The sequence below is a fragment of the Anguilla anguilla genome, chromosome 15 (assembly GCF_013347855.1).
Source record: "Anguilla anguilla isolate fAngAng1 chromosome 15, fAngAng1.pri, whole genome shotgun sequence".
NCBI lineage: Eukaryota > Metazoa > Chordata > Actinopteri > Anguilliformes > Anguillidae > Anguilla > Anguilla anguilla.
The window spans coordinates 23,343,150-23,361,823 of NC_049215.1; the positions used below are offsets into that span (position 1 = coordinate 23,343,150).

Below are 18,674 nucleotides of genomic sequence, written 5' to 3' on the forward strand. Positions count from 1 at the left end.
GTTGGATTATTCACATTGAATAATCAGAAGTGCCATCTAGCGAGCTGTTTTTCAAGATCACAGTAGTTCCACGACGGATTACAGGCAGAACATAGGTAAATACGGGGCAAAGGGCTTATCCTGGACTGTTGGGAACTCTACAGTTGTGACAGTGAAACTGATGCTATCCCATTACTTAGTCTTGAAAATATTCCCAAATTAACAAAATTTCCAATAGCTAAATTGAGTTTATCAGGTCAAACACATTCAGCATAGCTCTCTGCAATGCATTTATGAAATGAGGGAGTACTTTCCTGCTTCTGTAGCGTCCTGCTGTTTCCTTTTCAGGGTCGTTTTGAATGGTTTGTTCCAAGTTTACAAATAAAATACAAGGACAGACAGCTTGTTTCCCTCATTTATTTGTACTTTCATTGGAACAACAATAGTGTGCACAAATTGCACAAAATGTCAACTTAAAAAACAGTATTTTAAAAACTGTGAAATGAAAAAAAATAAACACCACCACCTGACATCATCTTTAGTAACAATGCTTACACCTGAGAACTGAGTACGTGTCTTCGTCATGTGACCTTGACCAGATAAACCAAATGGTTACTGCTCAAAGAGAGATGTCTTTAATCTTTGTGACCGAAACAGGTTAATGAAAACAGTTCAGAAGGTGAATTGCAAAGATTCACATCTTCAATCGACTCCGCCCCCCCCCCCCCCATCTTCAACTGACAAATTTAGAAAATTTCTCCCCCTGCAGCATAATTCCCCTAGTCAGGTAATCCTGAGGACACCTTGTGTTTATAATTGCCGTGGTCACATGTGCAAAAAGACTGAGAAGTACTCTGACCATCTCCACACACAAATGAGGAAATGACTTAAGTAGATAACCTCACTAATTTGCTCATAGGAAGATAGGAGGGCCATTAAGATTTATAGCTAGGTAGATTCTCAGGTAAAAAAAGAAAAAACAGTTACAGCATTGATACTATTAGGCATTTATAGACATTTAATCTCAAGCGCAATACCAGAGGGACATTTTTGACTGCAACTGAACCCCAACAGGACCAGGCTGGTAAGATCCAAATCAGCGGTCAAAGAAGCTGAAAACAAAACAAAACTAACAAAAAAAAAACAACCCTCGGGTCCTGTTTAGAGTAGAACGCTAAAATAAGCCCTCAGCTGGGCTGACGGCGACGTGTGCTTGTACTACAGACACCACTGAACACAGATCAGTGAAAAAAGGCATTCACAGAAGACCAGATGTGCCTTCCGCACTCTTATTACTCCAACATGGTCAATAAGCAATTTCCTAGTGTGCTAAACAAACAGTGTAGACAGCCGGAAAATGGGAGAGTCCTATTCACAATGTGGAGCTACCACAGGCCATACATTTTTTTTTTCTTCCTGAAAATCTGATAATCATTTCTTCATTCCTCATCCATTTAGGTGTATCCATAGCTCCACACAGAGCAAGGCTGGAGTACAAGGTGCAGCCAGACCAGATATGTGACTTTGCTTGGGCAGACTTCATTTGGACCTAATGGTAACGATGCCACAAACCACACATAACTGGCACAGAAGCACTCTAAGTTAGCAGAAATTTTAACATTTGATAACAGCTGGTAAACAACTCTCCTACATCACAGCACAGTCACATTGAGCACTGATATAAACCACAATCATATCAATATAAAACATCTCATTGTGTGTGTGTTTTTTTATTTCTTTTTTTAAATCTTTTTTTAAAATTAAGACAAAGTTCGGCCTGTACAAATTTGTTCACAATTAACATTTGGTCAGAGGCAGGGTCCGTACAAGTTAAAGCACGGGAACTGCACCATACGCACATGCACACAGACATGGACACACACACGCTCACATACGTGTACACACGCACACACATAGCCTTATGCGCAAACACAGGCACACACACACACACAGAGGTGCAGGTACAATCACAGTGCAGGAGACACAGACCTGTGTCGGAGGTGTGTATGTGTGTATCACCCTAGCAACCAGGAGAAGCAGAAATGCCAGAAATGGAGAGGGGCTACGATATTACAGGGAGCCAAACGCTCATCGGTTACAGGTTGAGGCAATGGTATATCTCCAACAGAGCGGTATTCTCAAAGAGTTAACTCTGGGGGTGGATGGAGAGCTGCACAGAGAGCTGCATATTCTGCATGCACACAGGAAAGCAACAATCTGAAGGCCTCACCCCAGCAAATGAAAATATGAACGGATGGGGTGGGGTGGGGTGGGGGGCATTTCTGCATGAAGGCACCGGCTGTGTAATTGAGGAGGGAGAATGGAAAGGCGATGGGCGGCACTCCTGTTCAGAATCACGGCGGATTTTCCGCCAGGCCTTGTAGGAGAATGGCCAGGGCCTGTATCATGAATCCGGGTTAGTGAGCTAGCTGGATAACTGCCCCGACTAAAACTAATATATGCATAGTCCCCACTGGCAGAATGCAGGACCAGCCCAGGGAGGCTAACCATAAGAGAGCTCATGGATGCCACTGACTTTCCTGTCCCTTCCTCATTCTCCACCGGTTTTAGTACACACATTCCGAGGAAGTCTACATCTCAGTCTCCGCTCATATGAGGGAAACCCCCACCCCCCTATGTGCACAGCGGCTAGACAAACTGGAGTGAAGCGTAAGTAAAAGTGAACACTGTTACAGCATATGATTAAAAAAAGTTTTTGAGCAGAGACAAAGAACTGCAATAGCCTACCAAGTAACTGTTACTAAGCCACTGATTGACAGCAACACAAGGAACTCATTCTTGTAAAAGTAGAGGGCTGGGGAATTACAGGGGACCAGGCTAGTGTAGCGCCCCCTGGTGGCCGTGAGGGAGTGAGGTAGCAGGCGCGGCTTGGGAGCATGAGAACAGCTGTTCAGGCGGGTCTCACTCACGCACGCACACACGCATGCACGTACGCACGCACACGCACACACACACACATAACGCAACAGACAGCAGGAAAGTTAGCAGTTGTAACCTTATTTGCACATCTAACCCCGTACGATTCAGTTTTGCCTGGCAAAACGGCTAGGTTTTTTTTCCCACCCAAAATCGGCAACCGAGAGTTAACTGTGCAATCACTTGCTTTGACTGATCAGTTAAGTGCTGAGTAGCAGTGAACACCTGCACACCCTGTGGCTCTACAAGGGCAAGCCTGAGACCCCTCATCCAAGTCAAACTTAGAATACAGGGTGTAGAAAAATTCATTGTGCGAGCAGGCCAATATATTGCACCTAGTAAACACTTTTAAGGCAAATGACCAAATTCACAATATTTGAGCCATTCAACCCCTGGGTGAACGATGGAAAAGTACCAGTAGCAAGTTTTCTATTGATGTGCGGCCGCTTTTCCTTTCTTGAACTGAATCTGAACGCTTCACAATACATTTCGTAGATGTGAAAGTTTCTTTATATAAAGGGACATAAGAAGGGAATTAACAACTGATTGGTAAAACTGCTGAACCAATCCATGGAAAGGAGGTATCTTCACATTGTGACAGTGTGCTGGTTTGATGGAAAGGCTCAATATTGCCCCTGTAGAGTGACCAAACTGCCGGGCATGCTGTCCAACGCCCTGCTCATGCCCTGCTCACGCCCTGCGTTTGCACAGCGCGCAGAGGGAGTGTCAGGGTCACGCAGATCATCACAGGGCAGGGGGGAGTTTGGGAGGGGGGAGGGCAGGGGCAGGCAGGAGGACAAGGTTGAGGGGTTGAGGAGTGAGCCTGCCTAACAAACAAGTACGGTGTTTAAAAACAAGAAATCTTCTGTCAGGCTCATTCCATTGGCCGAGAAGCAAGGCAGTGGCCTGCCTGCTCAGAATGACGGACACCTCTTTCAGAGAAAAGGCAAGTCAGGAGTTGTAAGGACATCAGAACAGATGCTAAAACATCATCCACACATTCAGCATGTCCAAACTTTCGACTTGACAATTGGAGCTGGCTAGTTTGTGGCATCTAGTTGTGCTTGTTTCAGGATGTGCAGGTGGACAGTGGGGGCAGGTGGATTTTGGGTATCAGACAGGTTCACCTTCCTGCTCTTTCCATACTTCCGGGTTCCGAAGTCACTTGGTACAATGCAGCCAAGATTCCAACTGCTTCCATTCTGTTGCTTTGAGTAGTGATGATTGCTTAAGGCTAAGAGTGTTTGGCCACTGAGGTGACAGCACAGATCATCTATTGCAGCCAGATGGTCAGCTCCATATTTTTCACAATGAAAGTTCTGTCCTTGCCACTGATAAAGCTGCAAGTGTTCCAATTTGCTGGTTCATTATGAATATTCACGATGGGCATGGCTGTATTCAGAACATACGCAGCTACCACAGCAAAGCAGATGGCAGAGGAACCACCTGCTGCCAACCAGAACCTTACTGGACAAGGAAGTACAGAGAAAGGGATGCAGGAGCTGACCATCTGGTTTGCACATAGAGCATCTGCGGTGACAGCGATGAAGCGCCTGGTAAGGATGGCAGTGCTGGGTTACAAGTAGGGACTTACGGAGAGAGACACTAAAGTCTCTCCCAACGACCAGATTATTAACATAACACAGCCACGTCACAATACCAATAACAACATGATATTGGAATAGATAAATTAATGTACAATTATAATAATAATAATAATAATAATAATAATAATAATACCCTGTTGGGAATCCCCAGGAGTGACATCATGAGACGGGGGGTGGGTTGGGGCGCAGGGTAACTCCACAGAGATTCCCGTCGTCCCCCACAGGGCCCCGCAGAGAAGCATGGCGGGTGGTCCCGCCCCCCTGACCCCGCTGTGCAGAGAGCCCGTCTCTGTAGGCGGAGCCTATACAGGTGCGGGAGGCGGAGTCTCACAGGCGCCAGGCCAGGGCCAGTAGGGCCAGCGGCACGCACAGAAAGTGTGTCACACGGTAGAGATGTAGCATGGAGAAGGTCACCATGGCGATGCACAGGGGCAGCAGGATGTGGGAGCTCAGGGCCAGCAGTTTACTGCAAAATAAAGACGTGCACACACACAAACATACACACAAACACACACACACACAAACAAACATACGTATGCATACACACACACACATAAACAACGCATGCACACACACACACACAAACGCATATACACACAAACATACACAAACATACACACACATCCACGCAAACACGCATGCACAGTTCAATGAATCATGATCCCATCATTATAGCACGTGTGCCAATAAGTTGATTTGTGATATCCAAAAAATACTGCCATACTGTCCATAATACTGTCCATACTGCCTCTACATACAGAGACAGGAAAATACAAAGAGAGACAGACAGACAGGCAGAGACAGACAGACACGGGGAGAGACAGATAGACAGACACAGGGAGGGAGAGACAGGCAGACAGGGAGAGACAGACAGACAGGGAGAGACAGACGGACACACGGAGAGATAGACAGGGAGAGACAGACACACAGACACAGGGAGGGAGAGACAGACAGGGAGAGACAGACAGACACAGGGAGAGACAGACAGGGAGAGACAGACACACAGACACAGGGAGGGAGAGACAGACAGACACAGACAGGGAGAGACAGACAGACACAGGCAGGGAGAGACAGACAGACACAGACAGGGAGAGACAGACAGACACAGACAGGGAGAGACAGACAGACACAGGCAGGGAGAGACAGACAGACACAGGCAGGGAGAGACAGACAGACACAGGCAGAGAGAGACAGACAGACACAGGCAGTCACAAGGGGCAGTCACACAGGCAGGCTGGTGGCTGGTGTACCTGCGGCGCAGTATTAGTGTGTTGCAGTTGACTAACAGAGTAGTGGCGGTGAGCAGAGGAAGTGCAAATGGCCAGCAGGGGTCAGGATCCAACCGTACAGAATACCTGCAAAGAGAAGAACGAGAAGTGTGTGTGCGGGGGTGTGTGTATGGAGAGAAACAAAGACAGAGCGACAGAGAGAGAGTGAGTGCATGTATGTGCGCGTGTGCGTGGAGAGGGAGATAAAGAAAGAGAGATAGAGAGAGTGAGTGCCCATGTGTGCCTGTGTGTGAGTGCTGTACCTCAGGCTCCGGGCCCAGTGGAGCAGTGATGGAGCGTTCAGCATCAGGGGCACAGTCAGTAAAGCAGACAGACTCAGGTGCAGCTGCAGGTCATCTGTCACCTCCTGCAGCGCTGACTCCGACAGCAGGGGGGCGCCGTTACATTCTTTTGAGCAGCTCTGACCCACAGCGTCCCCTGAGTCTTTCTCTTTCTCGCCGTTCTGCTGCTGGGGAGCCTGGGTAATGCGGTGCGAGACAGGACAATATCAGCTGCCAGCAGGAACCGCCTGAGTGGAACTGAAAGTGTATGCTAATGCTAACTGTGCTATTGAAGTGACGAAACAGACACAGGACACCCCATTTTTACAGAGTCCATAGCTGGAGCTGACCTCACTGCAGTCACACTTACCAGGTTCAAAACGTTCTCCAGCGTCCGCTTTGACATCTGCAGCCGAAGCACCTGTTCAAACAGAAAAAACACAGTGAAGGCACAGTCCAGGGCAATGCCCTTATTTATTGTGTGTGTCAGTGCACACATCTGTAATCCACAGTGACTTATGTTTCCACACCTCAGGATTCCTGTCATCCATCTCACACAGCTTCATGTTTACCGGACAAAATGGGACTTTGCTCTCCCGTATCGAGAGTGGAACCTACGCCCCTCTGGTGCTCTGACGGGCGGGCCGACTCACCCGGTACAGGTGGAGCAGGAAGGCGGCGGTGAGGGCCAGGGCCCCGCAGGTGGCCCAGCCCAGCAGACCCAGGGAGGGGATGAGCAGCAGCTGGAGCCAGGGGTGTAGCGTTCCCCCGTCCCGGGACGCACTGGGCCTAGAGGGACACACGGACAGACCCGGGGGGGGGGGGGGGGGGGGAATAAACAAGATGTGAGCAATTTCATAATTCAGCGGGTTAGCGGAGCCGAATGTTGTAGGTCATGACCCCGAGTTAAAGAGAACCTGCAAGGCACAGGGTGATGATGTCACAACACGGCGCCTTGCCTGTGCAACGGGGCCAGGACCAGGGAGAGCATCCGGAGGAAGAGCTGGAGCAGGGTGCTGCCCCAGAAGGCCACGGTGACCCCCAGCACACACAAGACCAGCGACAGGAGGCGGGTCCATTCCTCCTCAGGGGCCGGCCAATCAGAGGGCTCCGAGTCCCCGCCTCCAGCGTCCAGCGACGACAGCGGCAGGCCGTCCACAGGGGGGAGCCAGAGAGCTGTCCAACCCTCCTGGAACCAGCTGAGCCTGAAAAAGGGCGTTACAACTCTTTCTTCAGCAATGTGCCATAACACATTATCTTCTCAAAAGTGAAATCAAATCAAAATGTGCTGTTATTTCCTCCATTCAAAGAATTCTGACACAAACCCATTTCCATCTCTGTGACAATGTTATTTCAGTGGGAGAGATTCAAAACCAGGTGCCATTCAAATGAAACCCAGTAGGTAGAGTGAAGAGCAGTTATATGACTCACCTGAGCAGCAGGTGCAGTAGGTAGACGGGCAGCTCCACCTTAATGGGCAGAGCAACTCCGCCCACAGCCTCGCTCATCTTCACAGGATGACCTGCAGGGTGGCAGCATGTCACTCACTAACACACATACACACGTAGCATTACACACAAGCACACATACACAAAAACACACAGAGTGCATCACTCACCAGTCCTCACAAGGGCCTTCAGCTGTCCCTCTAAAGCCAGCAGAAGCCCCACTGCAGTGTAGACAGGCAGGGTGGATCCACAGAACCTCAGGACCTGAAAACACGCACACGCACATGCACACACGTGTGCAAGGACACACATGGAACATTGTCAGTGTTACCATTTGTCCAACACATCTCTCACCAATGACATTCCATCCCATTATCTAGGATTCGTTCATCATCGTTCGTGTTCCTTTAGGTCTGAATATATGAAGCTGCTGTGTTTTTCTTTGAACAGCCTTCCTCAGGTCTTACCTGCCCCAGCACCTTGGGAAAGGAGGTCCTCACAAAGATCTGGAGCGAAAGAGAGAGAGAGAGAGTGAGAGAGAGAGAGTGGGAGAGAGGAATCATTAAAACCATGCCGTGGACTGTGGCTCAGTCAGAATGGAGCATGGTGGGAGAAGCGATGGATGCGTTTACCTTGTACTGGCAGTTGGGGGCTGTGTGGAGTTGAAGCAGAGCGCTGGATGTGTTGCCTGGGCGACTGGTGTGCAGCATGGCTGCAATCTCTGTAACCGACGGTAAACTGAGGGACAAGACACAGAGAACAACGTCAAGAAAACGCCTCAAATGACAACGGTGAGTGGGAAAATAAAAACCAGACACACGGGAAGATCTACAGACATACAGATCTAACCTGGCTGTACTGAAGGAATCTTCTCTGAACCACGGCACTGTCAGTCTGTACACACTGGGCAGTCTGTCTGTACAGCGGAACAGGGATAGAAAGAGAAAAGGAGAAGGACAGCTGTTTGAGGCATGCGGTTGGGAGCAGTTAATCCTGGTACAGATATCGGAAAGAGGCGGGGCTGGGGGGGGGGGGGGTTACGTCATTAGAGATGATGTTACTGACACACTGCTGGTGAATGAGGAACACACAGAGGAAGTCACTGACACACTGCTGGTGAATGAGGAACACAGAGAGGAAGCTACTGACACACTGCTGGTGAATGAGGTCCTCAGAGAGGAAGCTACTGACACACTGCTGGTGAATGAGGTCCTCAGAGAGGAAGCTACTGACACACTGCTGGTGAATGAGGTCCTCAGAGAGGAAGCTACTGACACACTGCTGGTGAATGACGTCCTCAGAGAGGAAGCTACTGACACACTGCTTGAGAATGAGGCTCTCTGATGCAGTGAGGTTTGGAGAGAAAGCAGGCGCTCACCTTTGGCAGCTTTGCACTGGCCCACGATGGTGATCCTGAAAGCCTGATAGACCTGCCAACACACAACAGCACATTCACAGAGGGTCACAGAAAGAGATGGAGCGAGAAAGAGTGAGAGAAGAAGAGGGGGAGAGAGAAAGAAAGAGAAAATACCTGGTGGAAGTGCTGAAGCTGAATGTTGTGAAACAGCCCAGATGAGCTCAGAGTGACATCACTGACCGTCAAACCTGAACACGGAGAAATTTGCTCAGGTCAGCACACAAATAAGCACACACAACACATATTTAAGCTCGCCATACACCGTATATTTTTTATCTGTATAGCATTCAGGTGTGGGAAGTGGGTGGACTAAGCCAATGACTCCTCCCACTTACCGAAGGACAGCACATGAGGGACAGGTACGGTCACGGTCCGAGACTCCAGGATGAGCCACTCGCACTCCACGCTGAACTGTGACACAAACGTACCAGAGCGAAAAGTTATCAACCAAGTCTGCAACAAATACAGCTGATACCAACAGAGTCAGAAACGTATGCTGTTATAAAGCACGGGACAGGCTGGTTCCAACCGTGGCTCCAAACGGACAAGTAAACTATCAGACATGTCTAATGAACAGGAGTGGGGAAAAAGCAGAGGCCTTAAGAGGTGGTACCTGCTTCCCACTGAGGTTGGAGGCACCAATGACCAGGTGAGAGATGGAGGATAGATCGCTGAGCTTCACTGTAATTGCCTGGGGGGGGAGTGTGACAGATGGACAGACCAATCACATCATGGATTTATCTGTGCTTCAAGCAACAGTGAAATTTACATCATCATATGCACACAGGACTCTGGGCTTGGTTTGGGTATGAGGAGGGAGATCATATCTGGTAGGTGTGAGTATCTTGAAGGAGAACACATCTGGGTATGTTTGAGTATGTTGAGGGAAAGTGAATCTGGGTAGGACTCAGCATGGTGAGGGAGAGTATATGTCAGTAGGTTACTGTATGCTGAGGCACTGTCTCTGGGTAGATTAGTGTTAGGGGTCTAAGGGTTACCTTGTAGGCCGGTAGCAGCTCTGTTTCCCAGGAAAGGTCTACACCCTGCACACTGAGAGAGGGAGCACAGTCAGGGGTGAGAGTCACGCGAGCTCGACATCACCTAGGACCCATATCACTATACTTTCTGTCTCACGTTTACCTGAATGCCCAAGCTAGTTACTTCATCTGAATTGGTACAGCAACTATTGTATACTATAAAAATGAAGACACAAGACATGAAGAAGACACAACATACTGCCTCCAGTTGTTCAACAACACATCCTTTCTCAGAAGAGTCCATCTCACTAAACTTTTGAGGAACAAAAGAAGCCAAATTGACAAGAGAGGGGATTGTAAAGGAGGGAGGAGATACCAAGACTAAAAGCGAGAGAGAGAGAAAGAGAGAGAGAGAGAGAGAGAGAGAGAGAGAGAGAGAAAGGGAGTGAGAGCGGTACTCACCACATGGAGCCCTCCATCCGAGTGCAGCCATAGAGCCAGCTTGTCACCTCCTGTGAGCACAGAGCAGACACAGAGCATGCTCAGACCACACCCCACACAAGAAGCCACTGACGCTCCAGCCAATCAGCGGAGAGGAGAGCCGTTCACTCACCAGGTTGCTGCTGCGACAGTAGAAGTGGCTGTAGGCTTTTCTGCGACTGGAGAGGGCGAAGAGGAAGTACTTCACTCGCGGCTCCTGAAAGAAAAACATGAGGGACACAAGATACGTGACGCGTATCCACTTAGCACACTGGACTCTATTGCACACCTGCACTGTAGAGTCGCACCTTAGGGCTGCTGTAGGCCAGTCGCAGCGTGTTCACCTCCGTCCAGGCGTCGGCAGGACCTGGGGAAAGAAAGACAGGGAGGCGATTCTGAAAGGGTCCAGGCACCTTAATGTCTGTGTCCTGACCACTCATGCACCTCTGGTCCCTCCCCCTTTCTCAGGCCCCTCCCCCGTCCCTCCAGCCCCTTCCCCCTGCTGGATGCTGACCGGAGAATCTGATGTGAGTGTCCTCCTGGACTCCCAGCAGCCGCACAGGGTGCCTGACGAAGTGATGCCTCAGCACAGTCATTCTCAGCACAGGGTCATCTGTGAACTGAGGAGATACACACAGCTAACACAGGGGACCTGAACACAGGAGATATGTACAGCTAACACAGGGGATCTGAACACAGGAGATATGCACAGTTAATTCACAGTAAACTGAGATACATATGCAGGTAGTGCAATCACCATACAGATGAGACAGGTTAACCAAGCACAGTCAGATAGAGAACAAATGCAGGTGAACTACAGATACATATTCATACACACAGTTGGTGGGGTAGATACTACAATACAATACAATAAAAATAAACAACAGAAACATATGCACGCATTAACACTCAGTTTGCATTATTCACCTGTCTTGTGTCTGGATCGATGAGGTCAAAGAATGCCCGTACCGTAGCAAGAACCAACTCCTTGCACCTGTAACACACACCCACACATGCACATATACACACCCAAAGCATTAAAACTGCAGACAAAAATAACAATGAACTACCATTTCTCTTAAATAATTTTGGGTCAGCTAAGGTTAATGGAGAGCTGGGGTGTGCGTATTGAACTGTCAGGATTTAATTACATGATTTAACAGGAGCCACTGATTGGACGATCTGAGCCTGCCATCTTTCTAGGTGACAGTTGGCTAGAAGCCATCCCTAAAACCCTTGGCATTGTTCTCTAAGAAAGGGAGTGAACGCAGAAGATGTAGATCATCCACAATCTCCACTGAGCCACCCAGGAACTGACCACAAAACACTGCTACAGAATACCTTCATCCATTTGATTGGCTAAGCCTGTTGGGATGTTTTCTGCTTTAAAATATGACGACTCTTACCTCCGCACCCACAATCCCTTGCTCCCCTCATCCCGACCCCATTCAACCCCCTCCCTCCTAGCAGAGGGCCCTGGCAGACCTACCACACAATGGAGAGGTGGTCCGTTGACACCCAAGTCCTGGGGACAGCTGTGGCCTTGCAGAGAGAGAGAGAGGGAGAGAGATAGAGAGAGAGAGAAAGACAGAGAGAGGGACAGAGGGAAAGACAGCATTATTGTTCATTGCCACTGAATCCAGAATGGCCCACTGTGACATCAGCTTAGTCTGTGATAGAAACAGAGGGCGCAATGACTCAAACCTACCACTAGGGAGAGCTTGTTGGGGTCCCCCGCTGGACAGGGCAGGGCAGTCAGGCCTGAGCGCACCTGGTAGTCACGGTAGCCGCCCCCAACTGATAGCACCGTCACGTTGTGCACGTCCGTCGCACCACTGTACCAGCGGCCCTTCACTGCAGAGTAAAACTCTGGAACAGGGACGGACAGACAGCATATACACTCAGCAGCACATTTAAGAACGCAAAGAATTCTTCCTCTTCTTTTTTTTCCTCATTATTAGTAACTTCCAACACAATATTATTGAGAATGACATAGAGCGTGTTATTAACAAGAGAAATACAACAAACACAATTACATTACAACCGCTTGGCAGACGCTCCTATCCTGAGCAACAGTAGTGAAGAATGCCAGCGTTACTCTCAGGAGTACAAAAATGTAGTATCAAAAACGAATGGTTTAAAAATCTCTGGCAACATAAACCTTTACATTATGTCAAGGAAAAAGCATTGATAAACATAAACATAAAGATCAGTGAATTCTTGCCACATAGTACAGACTTCCACATATTGAACACATACGAGCTGCATGAGTTTCACTAGGTTTAAACGAACACAAAAGGCCAGTAGATGAACCCAGCGATTTGATAACCTCTCCATGCGGGGCAGCGGGGTGGGGAGTTACCGAGCAGCTGGGTGTCCAGGGGCAGCACGGGGGCGCTGTGGGGGGACGCCTGGGTCAGGATGAGGCTGACCAGCTGGGGGCTGAAGCGGGGCAAGGTGAAGAGCGCCCGGGCCACCACGCCCCCCATGGAGTGTCCCACCAGCACCACGCTCCGCGGGGGCTGGGCCTGCTTCTGATGGTGGACAGCAGATGGGGGAGAGGGGGGAGGCGGTTAGTTTTGGGAGGGAAGGGGGGGGGTCAATTATGTTTTCACCAACTTCCAGTTTGATCTCTGCCTATTTTTTCGGTTACATTAGACCTGCTGAACTGGTTTTTTCCACGGGTACAAAATGCCATCTGCCTGCAATCCTTTTGTGTCAGCTGTTTCCAGCTCCCCATTTACACCTCAATTTCATGTTTTATTTTGTTTTTTTCATTTATCTCCCCTCGAGCTTGATTTCCACTGGGTTCAAAACCTCGTCCTGCAGCCAGTTGCGTCTGCCAATGGACTCCCAGGCCAATGTCAAATACATTAATCTTTCCGAATGCAAATGTACAACACTCTTCAATAAGACTCTGCTTGCTTATCCATTGTGTGAAACATGTATTCTACTCAAGAGCAACACACCCATTGAAAGCTTTCTCCTCACCAATCAAGTACATGTGGGGTGCAATTATTTAAATTGGTAAAAGGCCAATAGAATGTTATGCGAAGGGGCTTATGGTAGATGGAGTTCTCAAGCTCTCACCTCCATTCATGAATTTACCCTTGACCACCCCCCCCAACCCCCACCCCAGGAGATCACGTGACCTGACCCTGTACAGCCGCAGGATGGCCTTGATGCACTCGTGCAGGAAGTGCGTCTGCCTGTACAGGCTCCCGCCGTACAGCGCCACCAGCTCCTCGTTGAAGTCAACAGTGAAAACGTTTAGGTGCAACTTGTTATCCATGGCTTCTGCTTTCCGAAGGGCCACTGAACCCAGGGACCGAGCTGGATGGAAGGAACAGGAAATGTTTCTGTGTACAAAACCCATTCAGTCAAAATCCCATTCAAGTCTAATAACATGGGTTCAGCAGGCAGATACAGAATTGCATCTGGATTTTTCAAATTGGATCACAAAAATATATATACACTTAGAAAGGCCTAAACTTTGTCTACAGACATAATCAATATTGAACTCATGGTCCTGTCAGAGTACTTTCTTTCACTCACCCATGGAGAACATTTGTATCTCCTGGTGGAAATTCCATCTACCAGACTAAGATGGAATCGAGCTGGAACCAGTTTCTGCTCCAGCTGGATACCATCTGGAATTTGGGGATGGTCTGTTGTCTGTACGAAGCTGGCCCACCAACTGGACATGGTCTTGCCAGCATGGCTGCTATCTCAATCATCTTGTTGCCAGATTGACCATCTCCAAACCAGCTTCAAACCAATTGGACCAGCTTAAAACCAGGCTGGTCCAACTTAAAACCAGGCAGGAACCAAGCTGGAATTTCCACTAGAGTTCCATTTCCACTAAGTGTGTGAATCCACAATTGTAGCTTAACAGTAGTAACTTCTACGATAATGCGTTCCCTTTACTAAGGGAAATTCCAGAGAGCGCAAGCGTTTTAAGACAGCAAGGAATGATTTTAACGTTTTGTAAAGAGGTAGGCTACTTGCAAATCTGCCAAATAACCGTTAATCCTTAATACCCATGACGTAGTTCAAAGTCACCTAAGCCTGGTTTAACAGATGAAAATGAAATAAACATTTTTAGAGCGATTGCCCTCCCTCCTGCACTAGTTCAAACCCTAAAAGCTTGAAAAAGCTCAGATGCTGATTTTACCCAAGCTGGATTTTAGAGGGCTTACAGACAGCTTTCAGGCCAGGACAAATGCCCCACGGCTCTGATGCTGGAGTGCCCTGCTGGGTGTGGGGCCCTGTGGGTGCTGGTGGTTCTCACCTTGCTTGTAGCTGCCTGCATTTCCTGGGAGAAAGAGGACAGGGGCGCCACTTAGCTTCAGGCCCCGCGTCTCCTGAGCGTAGAGGCCCTCTCCGTACAGGTAAAGCCCGTATCCCGGATACCGCTGAGCCACGCGCTGGGGCAGGTGCACACGCTGGGAGACGCAAAGAAACACACGGTGCAGCAGCTTAGCATAGTGGTTAGGGAACTGGCCCGCTAACTCAGAGGTTGCTGGTTTGAATCCCAACTGGGGCACTACCATTGTACCCATCAGGAAGATACCTTACGCGAATGGCTGTAGAAATGGACTGTGGGACCACATCAATATAAAACTTAGGCCTAAGCTACTTAAATTTATATGAAAAAGCCAGTCTGTTTAATGCCTAAATGTAAACAAATGGGGCTGTTGTAACAGAAAAAACATAACAAAAAAGTACCTGGTCTGGTAAGACTCCCATATATTTCATTGCTGAAATCTCCACCACTTACCTGCTAAAGCAGGGAATGTGGCCTTACAATTACAACTGGCCATTCCAGTTTTGAGTATGCTGATATATATTTTCAACTTATTTCAGCTTCACAAAAATACTCAGGAGGGGCGCTATGTCCCAAAAAGAATGAAGCAGTTTTGTTCCACTACTTCCCAAAATGTAAATTGGAAGTAACAGGGAAAAGGCAGCACTCCCAAAAATAACAGTGCAGACAGAGAGCAACCTGGTTTCACATCTTCACTATCAAACTTAATGAAAGACCTACGAGATTCATGCAAATGTGTTTCACCGGTATTTCCTTATGGGAAGGCCTGAGCATCCACAGAGACAGGGATTCTCAGCCCTTCAGACCCTCAGCTCAGACTCAGTTCCCTTCAAATCAAATGCAAAAATGAAGCATAGCTATGAGAGTTGCACCTTCCACCTACCATTTTCACTCTTAATAAAGTTCTGACAGTATTCAAATTTACAGCTATTTAAATGATTTCACAGTAAAGATGTCCCCTTCACCACCCCCATCCACACCCTTACGATTACCTTGAACAGGGGTGAGGAAGGAGGAGTGTATCTCTGTCTGGAATTAATGTGTCCACTCAACTCTTGCTCTTAATGGTCTATTTAGCCCAATCATTCATGTGAAGTTACATTTAGCAACATTTCTTGATAACATCATGAATGAAAGCTGAAGATTCCGAATTAGTCCCAAAACAAACATTTTCGTGTGGTCTAATCTGAGTGAACTACCATTAGTGTGCATGGCTAATTATCTAATTGAGCCAAGGTAACTGCTGGAAACAAAATCCTTAGTACACACCAGCTCTCCAGGACATTGGACCCCATTCCCAATTTACACAATGAAATAATGTAGGTCAAATGACAAACATAAAAAATCGTAGGCTATAGGCTAATGACAAGACAACAGGCATTGTGACAGGCTAATGGAATGAGGATCCGATGAACACAGGACACAATATTCCTTAAATTGTCAAAGGTGGGTAATGTACAGAAAGCATAGATACGCTGATGCAGCAGCAGCGTGAGCACATATTTGTATTCCCAAATCAAGAGCAAATCAAAGACAGACTTTACTGAAAAATTAAGAGAAAAATATAAACACATGAAAGTATTCGCAAGAGGTGAAAGACGCTTTCCACATGGAAAAAGAGAAACAACTCTTATTATGAATTTCCGAGAAAATTCATTTTCAAAAGATAGTAAGATATGAATAAAGAATGAGTTTTGGAAGGAACACGTGACCATCCTGTCTGGTAGGAAGCAAGCTGTCGCCACAGGGACCACCTTTTGATTATAATCTCATGGGGGCACAGCGGTTGATCCACCGTTTGGTACAGTAACTAGACAGAGACGTGCGATTATAATGGATGATCCGAGAGTGGCAGACTGCTGATTTATTAATCACCTTAACGTGCTCAACAGATTTATTCCAAATACGTGTGATCCCGCGACACAGCAGAGATCAAACACCCGACACATGAAAGCGCTGAGTGGCCCACACGCCCAGTTACTATCACGTTAACACAGTATCACACATATTCGGTGTAGACGGCCGGCTGCCCAGCTGTACAGTCGAACAGTGGGAAAAGACAGCGGCCTGGCTAAAGTGATACTACTTGTAATATGACATTTGTCTCCAGGAAGGCGACGATCGAGCTACACTTGTTGAAGAAAAAACCCAGTTCAGTACCAAAAATGTTATACATGGGTGTGCTGACAATATCGCTGGAATGGACAAGTAATTAAATCACGACATGGTGTGAAAGCGATCAATACGGGGACGGGATAGGTTTAAGGCAATTTCGAAGCTTGTTCCAGGTGCCAAAACAACAGGACGTGCAAGCAAACTAGCTAGGCAGCAACCTTACTGAGGAATTTAATGGCATTTCCGCGTGATTCGTTCCGGTTCTAGAGCAAGATAACGAAATCATAACACCATGCTAGTTTTGCATCGGTGCGTCTCCAACGCTCACTCATTAAATGGAAAGACGCTTTGCTTTCCGCATGGGCAAGATTGCTAGCGAGCTACTCACCCGGTACTCAGGGTATTCGAACATGTAGGTCATGCTGCATCTGTTTTCCTCGAACCCCGATAGCAGCTCACGTAGCCCCATCGCCAAAAGCCCCAGGGTACAACCATAAAAGGCCACAGTGGCGATTTTCATTGCTTTAATTTGACGTCTCTATTTATTGTTGAGCCGTTTCCATGTCTACCCTACCCTGTCTACTATCTATCTCTATTGTATCATTCCAATGCATATAGTGGTACTGCCAATCTCTTTCCCGGTAACGTCAGTGTGATTGTTGTTGCTGCTGACCTATGAAATAATACGATGTCAGAATACAAGCCAATGAAGTATAAGAGTAGGCGGGCCTTAAGAAATTACTGATGACGACAGTGTCATATGAAACTTACGAGCGCAAGGTAGGCGTTGTCGGTTTCAAGCAGCCCATATGAAGTGTAGGGTAAGAGAAAGGTAATTTAGTAAAATTTTCCAAAAGGTTCAAATAGTACCATTTATTACAAACAGTTTTACAGTTGTATTTAGTACTGATTCGATGTGATGTCGAAGTGATGACAGCTAAAAGTCTTAACAAGGGCATAATTTATGTGGGGGGTAGGGCGAGTTACAATCCTCCCCAATATTTCAAAACAGGGCAACCTCCCCAAATAATGTAGCTAATAATTTCAGAAAATAAAAATAGGATCTCCATGGTATGATTGGGATATACTGATCAGTATTCTGAAATATTTCTCCCTTGGAATCCAGAAATGGTCATTTCACAGCTGTTCTTTTAAAAAAAGTTTCAGGGGTCATGCTCCTGGACAACCCTAGAGGGCTGCAGTTCTCAAGGTCTATGCGTTTCAAACCCCTCAAAATTCAAACTAAAGTTAGGCCCTTGAGTCTCATATTTACAAATGGGCGTTTCAATTAAAAATTATTTACACTCAAATGCACAAACAGTGCATGCACCTGAGAGTTGAACCTTCTGATTAATGGCCAAGTTCTCAGTCCTCCTGATTATACACTATATAACTGCAAAACCAGGGCCATTTATATTTAATACATAGATCATTTTTGTTACATATATATTTAAACTAGATAGATATATGCACCATATTTCTTGATGGATAGATGCACATACACACTTCAAATGGCATCACAAAAGAAGAAATGAGCAATTTTCATTTTTCCCCCATTTTTTAATGGTTACAAGTAACAAAAAAAATTATGATATCAAGTCAGTTCTGAAATGAAACACAGACATGACCTGATGTAATTCCGACATCTGAGATTATTTTCAACCACTTGCATGGAGTTATGCACACTTTTAACACAGGGAAAATACTGCCACAGATAAAACATACATACCATTGTGCTGTATGCTGGCCACACACATAAACATATGCTTACAGAGCCCGAAAACACACAGAATCATGTAGAAAGAAACTCAAGGACACACGCACTCCAGGAGCATCTT

At 47.2% G+C, this 18,674-nt stretch overlaps 1 protein-coding gene across 1 annotated transcript; it reads right to left on the reverse strand.

Moving 5' to 3' along the window:
* Nucleotides 1-382: 382 nt before the first annotated feature.
* pgap1 (post-GPI attachment to proteins inositol deacylase 1) lies at nucleotides 383-17,468 on the reverse strand. The gene is made up of 27 exons (XM_035394426.1): nucleotides 17,225-17,468; nucleotides 14,686-14,839; nucleotides 13,552-13,727; nucleotides 12,757-12,928; nucleotides 12,103-12,263; nucleotides 11,884-11,936; nucleotides 11,322-11,388; nucleotides 10,909-11,014; nucleotides 10,703-10,761; nucleotides 10,528-10,611; nucleotides 10,377-10,426; nucleotides 9,936-9,987; nucleotides 9,551-9,628; nucleotides 9,273-9,348; nucleotides 9,052-9,125; nucleotides 8,899-8,950; nucleotides 8,370-8,436; nucleotides 8,153-8,258; nucleotides 7,988-8,026; nucleotides 7,691-7,784; nucleotides 7,504-7,594; nucleotides 7,032-7,277; nucleotides 6,726-6,861; nucleotides 6,443-6,493; nucleotides 6,055-6,269; nucleotides 5,774-5,878; nucleotides 383-4,989 (listed from the first exon to the last, which is right to left on the reverse strand). The coding sequence occupies exons 1-27, from the start codon at nucleotides 17,354-17,356 to the stop codon at nucleotides 4,851-4,853; spliced, it is 2,835 nt and encodes a 944-aa protein (XP_035250317.1). The 5' UTR covers nucleotides 17,357-17,468; the 3' UTR covers nucleotides 383-4,850.
* Nucleotides 17,469-18,674: the final 1,206 nt, after the last annotated feature.